The sequence below is a fragment of the Pteropus alecto genome, unplaced genomic scaffold (assembly GCF_000325575.1).
Source record: "Pteropus alecto unplaced genomic scaffold, ASM32557v1 scaffold20, whole genome shotgun sequence".
Taxonomy (NCBI): Eukaryota; Metazoa; Chordata; class Mammalia; order Chiroptera; family Pteropodidae; genus Pteropus; species Pteropus alecto.
The window spans coordinates 8340979-8353705 of NW_006436298.1; the positions used below are offsets into that span (position 1 = coordinate 8340979).

General features: G+C 32.6%; 1 protein-coding gene across 2 annotated transcripts in view; it reads left to right on the top strand.

Annotated features, from left to right (window-relative positions):
* Nucleotides 1-12727, top strand: part of FCHO2 (FCH domain only 2) — a 104296-nt gene that overhangs the window by 53864 nt on the left and 37705 nt on the right. For both annotated transcript variants that reach the window (XM_006913131.3, XM_025047779.1), the window contains 3 exons: nt 3501-3545; nt 5183-5255; nt 7945-7969. In XM_006913131.3, the coding sequence (XP_006913193.1) occupies nt 3501-3545; nt 5183-5255; nt 7945-7969 (143 nt within the window). The remainder of the gene's footprint in view (nt 1-3500; nt 3546-5182; nt 5256-7944; nt 7970-12727) is intronic.

The window sequence follows — 12727 nt, forward strand, 5'->3', positions numbered from 1 at the left end:
TTGATTTTTGATATTTTAATACAGTGTGTCTTGGTGAAGGCCTTTTTGAGTTGAGATAATTGAGTGTTCTTTTGACTTCTTGAATTCTAAGCTCCAGCTCATTCCTTAGATTTGGGAAATTCTCGTCCACTATTTGTTCAAAAACGCTTTCTAGTTCCTGCTCCTTTTTCTCGCCTCTGATAACATTCTTATGTTTCCTCTCCTAATGGTATCAGCTAGTTCTTGTATTTCCCTTTCATGATTTTTCATTCTTCAGTTTCTCTCTTCTTATTTCTGATTTATTTCTAGATTTCTGTCTTTGATGTAAGTGATCCTTTCCTCCATCTGGTCGACTCTATTTCCCAAGCTTGCTCTTTCATTTTTCAATTCTTGCAGTGTGTTCTTCATCTCCAGAAGTTCTTTTTGGTTATTTTTGAGGGTTTCAGTCTCCTTGCTCTGCTCATCTAGTTGTTTTTTCAATTCCTGAAATTGTTGATATGACTTGTTTCAGATCTTACTGAGTTTTTTCAGAAGGACCATCTTGGATTCTCTGTCATTTAAGTCACATATTTCTATGTCTGTAAGCTTATTTTTGGAGATTTTCCTCTTTCTTTCTGAGATGCCTTGTCACCTTGGTTGTTCATGGTGTTTAATGGACTATTTCTCCACCTGGGCATTAATGGAAGTGTATTCTGCTGTTTTTCCAGAAAGAAAATTTATTATATAAAGGTCTCTCTTTAGCCTGCTTCAAAGAAGGTGCTTTACTTTTGATTTCCAGTAGGTGGCATCTAAGCCTCTTGGATCCCTGCTTTATATAAAGCCTTAAAAATGCCTTGTTATTTTTGATAGATATTTAATCATGCTCATTACCCTCAGTTTCAGTCCCTGCCAGTGTCAGCAACAGTCTCAGCAGTGTTTGCTCAGATTCCCCTGAGGCTCTGTGGTGATCGGTCTTGGAAGGTATGGGGGGAAGGGCCCTCTGGGTTAGGAGTTGGGGGTTGTGGCTCAGCCTCAATTGCAGAACTGGGCGGGTAAAAATCAACTGTTTCTCTGTGGTCCTGTCCCACTTATCTGCTTTCTGCCCTGATGACTGGGCCCGGCCACTGGCTGCGTGGAACTCACAGCACCTCCAGGCAAGGTTGTTCAGGGAAGTCACAGCTCCTTTTCCTCTACCCCCTCCTCCTTTGGGGAGCTCTGGCTGTGAGAGGCAGCTTTTTTATTTCTCCCAGTCCACCACCTGACACCCGGGGTTCTGACCTGTGGTAGCTCTTGCGCGCAGATCCCATGCTCAGACGTGCTGGTGTGTGGTTTGGTTGTTTTTTGTTGAGTTTTAGATGTTTAGCTTATTGTTGTTTCAAGGGGAGAGATCTGAGGACGTCTCTCACTCCACCATGTTTCCCAGAATCCTTAGGAGAAGTTTTGATTAACCACATTTCTGATTGTCATTTTTTTTTTTTTTTTGGTAAATTCAGATTTATTTGACAGATGGTTATATTTTCTCAAGCTTTATTAGTGAATGATGAAGCTCAAAATTCATAATAAGCTTTTGGTCATTTAGATAGAGATTTTTTGTCCTTCTTAAATTTTACACCAAGTAAAAAGTTGCTAATTATCAGATACACATACAGAAATTCTTTGCCTTTATTGCTCTTTCAGTTCTCATCTCTTTGTTAACTGATAACTTAGGTCTCTAAAGGATTTTAAGAATAAGCTCGTTACCCTTTCATTTAATGAATTCTTAGCTTCCAGATATGCATAGTGAACTTGAAACCCTTAAATTTTTAATTGGGTCGTATTCTGACATAACAAAGTTCATATCATAAGTATGGAAGGTATTGCCAATTAATTCATTAGGGCTTTGTTTATCAACTCATTTTATGACTGTTCTGCTTATCACTAAATGTTAATCTACTCTATTTTAATAGAAACTGGAACTGAAGAAGTAAATCTTAGATTAGGGGCAAGAAAGCTCTTATAGCCAATATTTGTAGATACTCCTGGTTGTAGAGAAATCTTATTAATCAGTGGTTTTCTTTCATAATGAAATGATAAATGAGAACTCTGATCATGAATTTGCACAATTAGAGTTAAGCTTAATGTCTCAGAAGAACCAGAAATGAAATCCTCTATTATTGTGTGCTTTTTACATCAAGCTCTTTTTAAATTTCTCAATATAGCAGGTTGTACCAATTACCATTAAAAATTATTTCACAACAGTGCTAGACTTGTATAAGTGTATATATTATAAAACAGCTAAAATGATGATTTAATGGAAGATAATTTTTTAGTCTGATATTTGGCTTTGAGGATATTTAAGTAGAATAGTAACTTATGCTTTTACTACTTACTACCTTTGTAATATGGTATTTTACATTTTTTTTTTGAAATATACCATATTTTGTGGCTAGTCTCAGCAGACCTGTCATATCAGGGCTGTTTTGTTTTCCAATTTCTATTTTATCAGCTTTTCCCTCTGCAATCTATCCCTCATAGAAGTGCTAAATTAATTTTCCTATGAGACCACTTTGCTTTGTGTGTGTGTATCACCTTCTTATATGAAGACTCTTCTTAGTGTCTGTGAACTGCAGTTCAGATTTCTTGATCTACTATATATACAGTTAGATCTGTGTTGTAATCTTATCACCACTTATTATGTAATGAATTAATTTGTTCAGCAAATATATATAAGACCTATTATTTGCCAGTTCACAGTGGTGAATGAGACATTCAAGGTCCCAAGCTTACATTCTAGTAGTTTTTATGATCTTGGTCCTCTTGTCTTTCCTATGAGCATAACCAGAAATTCAACTTCTTCTTACCATGCCTGTTTTCTCTCAACTATACTGCAAGCTACTTGAAAGCAGAAACTACATTAGATCTCTGTCTCCAGTTCTGTGGTATCATATCATATATAAAGGGTTTTCATTAAGTTGTGATCATAATAGGTAGGTCTTAATTTTTTTCATTGTTAGGATTATTTGATTTATAAAGTTATTACCGATATTCTAATTAACATGATCAGATAACACCGGATCACATTTCAGAACATTTAAAAATATATACAGTTGACCCTTAAAACAATGTGGAGGTTTGAGATGCTGAAAATCTGCATATAACTTTTGACTCTCCCAAAACTTAAGTTGTCCCTCAGTATCCAAAGGGGATTGGCTCCAGGACCACTCCCCACAGATCCAAAATCCATGGATGCTCAAGTCCCCTATATAAAATGGTGTAGATCAATGCATACAATTGGCCCTCTGCACCCATACACTCCCAACCATGGATCAAAAATAGTACAGGTATTTATTGAAAAAGAAAAACCTCACATAAGTGGACCTGTGTTGTTCAAACCCATATTGTTCAAGGGTCAACTTTATTGTAAATGGGATTTGATCTGATTGTTTTCTACCAGCTTTGTTTTAACCAGCAGTTTTGTGTGTGTGTGTGTGTGTGTGTGTGTGTGTGTACATATACATATATGTACACACACACACACACACATATATGTACATTTTTTTTAGGCCTCATTGAATTTGAAGAATGTGACCCTGCTAGTGCAGTTGAAGGTAAGTTGACTAGTTGTAATGTGTGGCAACTAGCTAATATCTTCTGTTTATTGAATAGATAAAAAGCGGCCTCTATCCATTGGTGTCAGTATGTCTGTGGAATGTTGTAAAAAATCAGTGTAGTTTGAAGGCCCGCAGCTATTTATGTTTACTTAATAAATAAATAATAGGTCAGCTCAAAGGATTATGTGTATTAGAATATATATTTTAAAAGATTAAATATAACATTTGTTTTCAAATATACATTGAGATTGTTTTCCCCATTGACACCCATCGTTAACTATTCTGATGTCGTAAATATGAAACTCATTACTGCATATTAATGTATAATGCTTATTCTATAGTAGGTAACATTTCAGTAATTAATGTGGTTACGCATTAATGTTAATGTTACTGTCATTCAGAATGGGTGATGATTTGAGTTGGAGAGAAGGTCTACACCCTTTCTGTTTAAATTGATGTTTTTCATAGTGTGAAACCTAAGAGATGCCTGCCGTTTTTATCATATTTTACATATCTCACTTTGTGAGCTACTAGAAATAATTTGAAAGCAAATTTCTATTTTTCCTAGTCTTGCGTAAGAATTTAAAGAAATGGTTTGCTGTTGTGTATAAAGTTATTATTGGAGCAGTCGGGAGCTCTGGGGCCTAGACTTATAGTTAACTAGCTGTTTAACCGACAACAATAATGATTTAAATTCTCTACTTCAACTTTCTTTATTGTAAAATGTAGAAAATAAATACCTATTCTGTGAGAATAAAAGTGTATTTGATTTTTAAAATATTATAATGTGACATGCAAATGTATGGTTTAGGGAGTTCGTTTTGCATGAAAGCAAGTACATTATTCTAAGACATCTGGATTCTCATCCTGGCTGTAGTGTTCACTAGTTGTGTAACACTGACTTAAAAAAAATAATAATAATAACCTTGAGTTTTCTCATCTGTAAGATGAGAAGTTAGCTTAGGTGTACTCTAGTTCGCAAGGAGTAAGCAGCTAAGTTTTAAGAGCTGAATTCCATCAACAATTAATAGCATGACTGACCTTTAAAAAATAATTTGTCATGCAAGAAGAGGAAGAACTACTATATCAGGCAAAACAAAGATGATATTTGTTCCTGTGTAAGTTATGGTAGGACCCACTTATAACACTTTATATTAGAGATAATATATGGACAAAAGAATGCCTCAAGTTTTCCATGTCATACTATTAATGGATCTGTTGTGTCATCTTGTTTAAAAAAAATAATAACACATTTATATTTTATGACCCTCTACATAGGAAACATGATTTGATCTTTAAAGCAAAATCTAATATAGTGAATAATGTACTTTCTTTTCAGTTTTAAGATATCTGCCAATGCTTACTTTGCTTGAGGTGACTTGGAGAAGACAGAAGAAAAGAGAATTTTATTGATCAAGTGAATGTTCTATAACCTTTTGGTGAATAATGGACTATATTATGTTAACATAAAAGTCTAAAAAGACTATAACTCTGATTTAAATATTAGAGTTTAGTATACTTTTATTTCTTTTCATCCAAATATAGTATCAACAGTTACGAGCAAATTGTGTGAAGATATGTTTATATTTATCAGGAACAATTATGTTTCTGTAACAACATACATTTGTTTTAAGGTATAAAACCAAGGAAAAGGAAGACTTTTGGTTTGCCAGGAATAATTAAAAAGGAAAAGGATGCTGAATCTGTGTAAGTATATTAAATATACTCAAAATATTCTGTTATAAATATTAAGACTTATTTTGAATTTAAAGAGGAAAAATTCTCTTGGAAATAACAAAGTATGTATATATCTGAGGTGTGAAAAATACAAACTTTTCTAAATTCATTTTCCAGCTCCCCTGCTTTTAGTTAAAAGTATTAACTTTTCTTATTTTAAAATTTCGATATGAAAGCTTTAATGTCTTAAAATTGAAGCTTTAAAACTTTAAAGATACTCTTATTTTATAAAACGATACATGCATATTTTGAAAAGTTAAAAATGCAAACTAAAAATTCTTCTAAGTTTTAATGCCTAAAAAAAACTCATAGTCAACAATTTGATGAAAATCCTTTCAGACAACTCTAAGCATTTAGGCACATAGTTATACATGTACAGATGCTATTTGATTTACAATGGAGGTATGACCTGATAAAACCATCATAAGTTGAAAATATTATAAGTTGAAAATACTTTTACTACACCTAACCTACCAAACATAGCTTAGCCTAGCCTACCTTAAACGGGCTCAGAACACAATATCCAAAAAACACTGGCAATACAGTACAGATGGTCCTTCATTTAACGATGGTTCAATGTACGGTTTTTCAACTTTACGGTGGTGCAAAAGCATTATGCATTCAGTAGAAACCATACTTTGAATTTTGGTCTTTTTCCGGGCTAGCAGTATGTAGTACTCTTGTGATGATGGGCATTGGCAGCCCAGCCACAGCTCCTAGTCAGCCAAATGATCTTGAGGGTAAACAGCCAACACTCTACAGTGTACTGTATTGCTAGTGTTTTTTGGATATTATGTTTTTGTATCCTGTCGTGTCTACAAAATGCCCAATCTGTGTCTCCTCCTTTTGGTGAGAAGAGGAGATAGGCAATTATTTTTTAGATAAAACTCAAGATACTTTTCCAACTTTAGGCTGATGTAAGTATTCTGAGCATGTTTAAGGTGTAGGCTAGGCTAAGCAATGATGTTTGGTAGGATAGATGTATTAAATGCATTTTCAACTTACGATGGGTGTATTGGGGCATAACCCCATCGTAAATCAAGGAGCATGTGTACACTGTAGAGTATCGGTTGAAGAGTGTTTTAAGTTGAACCATCGTAAGTCAGAGACCATGTGTATACACAAGTGGAAAATGTTAAACGTGGGAGAAAAAAGCTCTAATATATTTTCAGTATCTAAATTAGTCATATTTAGATGGAGGATGGAGTATAAATTCTGTTTACCTTTTTTAAAAAATAAATTAGTGTGCAAAGAATACATAACATACAAGAAATTCAACTAGTATTAGCTAAGTGAGGTTTTCTACCTTGGCTGCACATTCGAACTACCAGGGAAATTAAAATAAATATATCTATGCCAGGCTCCATCTCAGACCAATTAAACTAGAGTCTTGAGGCCCCAGCAGTTTTTTGTTTTGTTTTAAGCAGCGTTTGTGGTTCCAGATATATACCTGGGACTGAGAATCATTGAGCTGTGATTAACTAGAGGCAAACTGGAATGAAAGAATTCTTTCTTTCTGTAATTACTCAACCCGTTTATACTGAAGAGACACTAATTTAAGTCTTGAGTGATTTGTTGACTCAGTAACATTGGCTGAAAATTTGTGAAAATCCTTACTTCTCTAGTATATTCAGCCTCTAATGGGTTTTAATATTTTGGGCACTTGGTGTTTGCAATACAAGAGAACAGTTTGTGCTTTCAGTGTTTTTGTCTCCTACCTAGTTATGTTCTTATCATCTGACTTTCTCAGAATTTCTGCTGTTTTCAGTGTCTGTTTCTTCACCCCACCCAAGAGGTATTTGGTTAACAAATTAAGACTAGTTGCAAAGTGATTTATATCTATAGTTTTCATCTCTTCTGCAAATGTCCTTTTTGAGCCTTTAGGAAAGGAGTATTTTGCTAAGGGGATGGAACCTAATTCCTTTTTATAACATTGGAAATACATTTTGAAATCTAGTTAATTGAGAAGGTTGGTCTTTATGTTTGTTTTACATTTACAGTAATAGTTTTTGCTAGTTTATATCCAAATTCATATTGATAAGTTAAGTGATAAAACACCAGTTCTGAACTACATATTACATTAGACTAGAAAACTATTCCAACTGGAAGTCTAACTAATTTACATAGAGAAAAGTGGTTTTGACTTTCATATACACTAACTTATAGAAAGTACTGTATTTTAAAAACTTCAATACAATACTTTTCTTAAAAAGTTTTTAAAATTTTTATTTTAAAATGTTATTTACCAATGAGTATAAATATGGACTTTTTTTTTTTTTTAAGCTGAGCTTTCCTCTTTGAAGGAATTTTTTAAAGATATTTTCTCTCCCTGAAGAATTAAAAGCCACTAGAAATCTTTGTAGGACTTACAGCTTCCTTAATATGATTCATGTGTATGTTCATAGAAAAGAAGTACTTTTGAACGTAGTTTTAAAAATACTTGTATTTTATTTTGTCATGTATTATAAGTATAGGAATGCTTTCTTTTGAATTTTAAAATCATTCAGTATATTTTAAATTGCATAATAAGATTTCTCTAAATACTTTATAAAATTTAAGTAAAAGTTATGTTTAAACACCAAGGTAAACACGTTCATATAGTAGTATTATCAGATAGTCCTAATAATTGAATATTTCTATATTTTTTTTGTTTTACTAGAGAATGCCCTGATGCAGATTCACTGGTAAGTAGATTTTACTTCGGTATAAACAATTTAAATGAGCTGTTTTCATTAGGAAATAGCATATTTCGGTTGAGTTGTTTAATATAAATCTTTTCAAGAAAAATACTAACTGTGAATGTAAATTCACTATTGAAATTATTTTACAGATTTATTTTTGGGTTTATATTGCCAGATGCTTTCCTATTAAATAGAAGGTATTTCTAACTACCTTTGAAAAGTGGACATTTTACTTTTAGAATTGGAGTGGTGCCATAGTATATTGCTATTTCTTGGGCAATATGTCAAATCTCAAATCCGCGTACTTTATTTTAAAATGTGATGCTCTTAGATCTTTTAAAATAGTACTATTTTTGCTTATGTATTTAAGTTTTAAGAGATTGTTGTTTTAGAAAAAATAACAGCAACCATGTTCAGTCTTTTCTGTGCTTTTTGTTTTAAAGAAATTTTGTTTCTATTTTTTATTTAAATATATTTCATGATATATAATTAAAGAAAACATAAAATGGAGCTCCCTGTAGTTACAATGGGAGAGTAGATTTACCAAATGGTGTAGTATGTAGACACACAAATTGTTCATTAGATACCAGTCAAGTTGATAAATGCAGTAGAGTCAAGCTATTCATCTCTTTTGTGCTTTATTCTTGCTTTCATAACTATTGTTTCTTTTGGCCCAAAAACATTTTGATTTTTTTCACAGCATAATGGTGTATCAAATAAAGACCTAGATATTTTGTGAAGCATTGTGTTTTATATTAATTAAAACTAGTATTTTCATTTCATACTTAAGCTTTAAAATAATAGAACTATGATTGGTTAGATTTGTAGAGAAAATAATGAAATAGACTTCTAATGAGTTCTAGGAATCATCAGAGTGTTTTGGGGGTTAGGACATTTATCTTACCACTTGTCTGTTTTGATACCCTTGGTTTACTAATTAATGAAAAAGCAGATGTATTTGGCATTTACTTTTAGTACTCATGCATTTTATTTCTGAATTATGTATAGCATTTATTTGATGATTGCAGTATTGTATAAAATCCTTTAATACTTCATGTTTTATTTTATATAAACTCCCTTAAAATATTTTTAATTCTCTCAGCTCATTGAAACTATTCTGTAATGATCAGTGTTAACTAATTTTGAACTTTAGCCAGTACATATCTGTAATTAGTAAAGGGCTTTTAAAGAGGACACAAAATTCTTACGCCATATAAGAAATGATTGATAAATCTATGTAGAAATGAAAAACTTATAAAATTTGAAAAAATACACCAAAGAAGAATTTGAATAACTAAAGATAAATTGACAGAATGTATTTGCAAGACATGTAACAAGGGGCTAATTACTAAAGTTTTTATACAAATCAATATAAAAGGTAAGCAAGCACTCCAGTAGGAAAAGGGCATTAAAATAAACAGTCAATTTTCATTTGAAAAAAAAAGGGCGAATAACTATAACAAATGTTAAACATAGTAGTCTCATTCTGGGGCAAATTAGAAATTACTATGTTCACCTATCATATTGGCCAAAGTTTTGCTACATTCATACGGTTGGTCGAAATGTTAATTGGTACAGTCTGTCTTGTGGATAGTTTGGCAGTATCTCCCTAAATAAGAAATGCATCTTCTTTTTGATCCTGCAGTCCTACTGCTAGTGGTTTACTGTTATGTCTCTATTTATAAACTTGTATATGCTTCAAGATACATGTATATATAGAGGGGGAGGGAGAGAGAGGTAGAGATATGTTTATTTCAACATTGTTTATATTAGAAAAAAACTGGAAAAACTAAAGCATTCATCAAAATAGTATTGGTTAAATAAATTATTAAGCATTCACTTGATGAAGTAACAGTTAGATATTCACATAGAATTACATTGCTCTGTGTCTACTGACATGGAAAAACCTTACTAAATAAAAGCAAATATGATCTTTTAAGTAATTGCTGTTTTTAAAATATAAATGTGTGGCTACAGTAGTCCCCCTGCCCCCTTATCCACAATTTTGCTTTCTGCGGTTTCAGTTACCTGCATTTAGCTGTGGTTAGAATGGAAAATTCCAGAAACAAACATTTCATAAGTTTTAAATTGTGTGCCATTCTGACTAGTGTGATGAAATCTCACGCTGTCTTGCTCCTTCCTGGGATGTGAATCATCCCTTTGTCCAGTGTATCCAGGCTTTATACGTTGCCTGTCCATTAGTCACTAAATAGCTATCTTGGTTATCAATTTGACTGTCGGGATGTCACACTGCTTGTGTTCAGGTAACCCTTATTTTACTTAATAATGCCACATTCACATAACTTTTTTTGCATTATTATGTTATAATCTATTTTATTATTGTTATTAATCTCTTACTGTGCCTAATTTATAAACTAAACTTTTATTATACATATGTATGTATATATAGGAAAAAAATGTATATGTAGTGTTCAGAACTATCATGCATCCACTGGGGGTCTCAGGACATATCTCCCTCAGATAAGGGGAAGAACACTAGTGCATATGTATTCTCTTTTTAAAAAAAGAATGAACTGCAAGACATTTGTGGTTACCTTTGGGGAGAAGGATTACCATGGTGATAAGCAGGAAAAGGTGGCTTTCATTTTTTGTTGTTTCCCTTTATTTATGGCTAGTCTCACTAATTACTTTAAAAAGCATCAATAGGCAACCTTGGTAAGGAAATTGTTTATTTTGTTTCTTTTTTAAAAAGGTCTGTGTAATTTAAAAAATTATTTTGAGGTACTGCATCTTTTGAAAGTTGACCAAGGAAGTGTGAATTACTCTTTTCCTTTGGTTTTGGCTAGTTTCTCCATTCCAGAGACATTGAGAAACATTCCATTAACTTGGAAGCTCTATCCGAAGATTTTTTTTCTCCCAATCATTAGCACTATCCACCAAAATACCTCTAAAGTGAATTTAACTGCTCTTTTCTTCTCCATACTGCTTTTGCCTTAGTGCTTTGCTCTAGCAGTGTAGGGCCCTAATACAAAAATTATGGGTTGAATGGACCAAGGTATAAATAGGTAATGTGTTAGTTTTTGTTAATATCAAGTTTCTATAGGTCTAGCATTAAAAACCTAGTACACTGAGAATCATTGCTTTTATTTAAAAACAAGCTAACAAACTTTATTTTGAAAGAATTATCAATTTACATAAATAGGTTGCAAAGATAGTACAAAGCAATCCTGTGTACCTTTCACCCTGTTTCTCCTGGTGGCAATCAGGAGGTAACCAGGATTTTGACACCAGCACAGTCAGAACAAAACATTTCCCTTACCGTAAGCATCTTTCATGTTGATTGCCTTTTTACAGCCACTTCTCTTACATCCCCACCGTATCAACCTCTGGCAACCATTAATCTTTTCTCCATTGTTATAATTTTGTCATTTCAAGAATGTTATCTAAGTGGAATTATAACGTATGTACCTTTTGAGATTGGCTTTTTTCAAAAACAGCATAGTTCTCTGGAGATTCATCCAGGTTGATATGTGCTTGAATAGTTTATTCCTTTTTATTGCTGAATGGTATTCTGTGGTATAGATATACCAAAGTTTGTTTTACCATTCACCTATTGTAGCACAATTTAGTTTTTTCCAATTTTGGCTATTAGAAATAATTTTCTTTGAACAGTTGTGTACAGGTTTTTACATGCATGTAATGTTACTCTCTGACCATGGTAATTTTCTTCTGAAGTCTCTTTTTACCTAATAGTAAGACAGCTTCTCAACCTTTTTTATTTTTTCTTAATGTTTGCATGATACATTTCCCATCCTTTTACTTTTAACCCCCCTATGTTATGTTTGTAATGAGTTTCTTGTAGATAACACATAGTCAGGTCATTTTTTTTAATCCATTCTGCCAATCTCTGTCTTTTGTTATATTTGGACCGTTTATATTTAATTATTGGCATGTCAAGACTTAAGTCTGCCATTTTATTTTTTGTTTTCTGTTTGTTCCTCTGTTCATTTTCATTTTTTCTTTTTTCCTGCCTTCCTGTAGTTCATTTGAATCTTTTCTAGAATTCCATTTTGACTTACAGTTTTTGAGCATATCACTTTGTATAGCTATTTAAATGGTTGCTCTGGGTCACTCTCCAGTACCTTGATAGAGTTGTTTATATATTTTGACCAGAGTTTATAGTTGTATTCTGCAGGAAGTTAATCCAAAAGCAGCTTACCCAGTCCTATAGAAAACAAATCAGTATTATTTTTTAAATTACTACATCATACTATATAGTATATTATAAACAAATTTAAAAGTAGCGTCAGCAAATTTCAGGTAGAATATCTAGGGAATGAAATATCTGGTATATTTCTAGGGTACTGGGAATAAAAATAAAGTATTTTGAAAACAATTTTTATTCTGATTTCTAATGAATCCACATTTGGCAAAGTTTAAAGTATTTAAAAGTATTACTTGCATATTAGCAAGTAATATGTAAAACTCAAAGTACTCTACTTCTAGAGTCATAACTATATCACTGGTCATGTTTTTATCTATGGAATCTACTATTCACCCTGTATTAGATTTTTTACTTCTAGACTTTAATCTGGTCTATTGACTCACTGCTGGCTCCAGTTAACTCAGTTTGGAAGCTGCAGCCATGTAAATTCTGCTCTTAGTTCTCCTTGACCTTGCACTGCGCCAGACTGTCAGATTAGCAATCTTTTATATTCCTTTCCTCTTGCTGAGCAAGTGATTGGAGGAAGAATGGCAAACTTCACCAGTAGAAAGATATTGGCTGCCCAATTACAACTG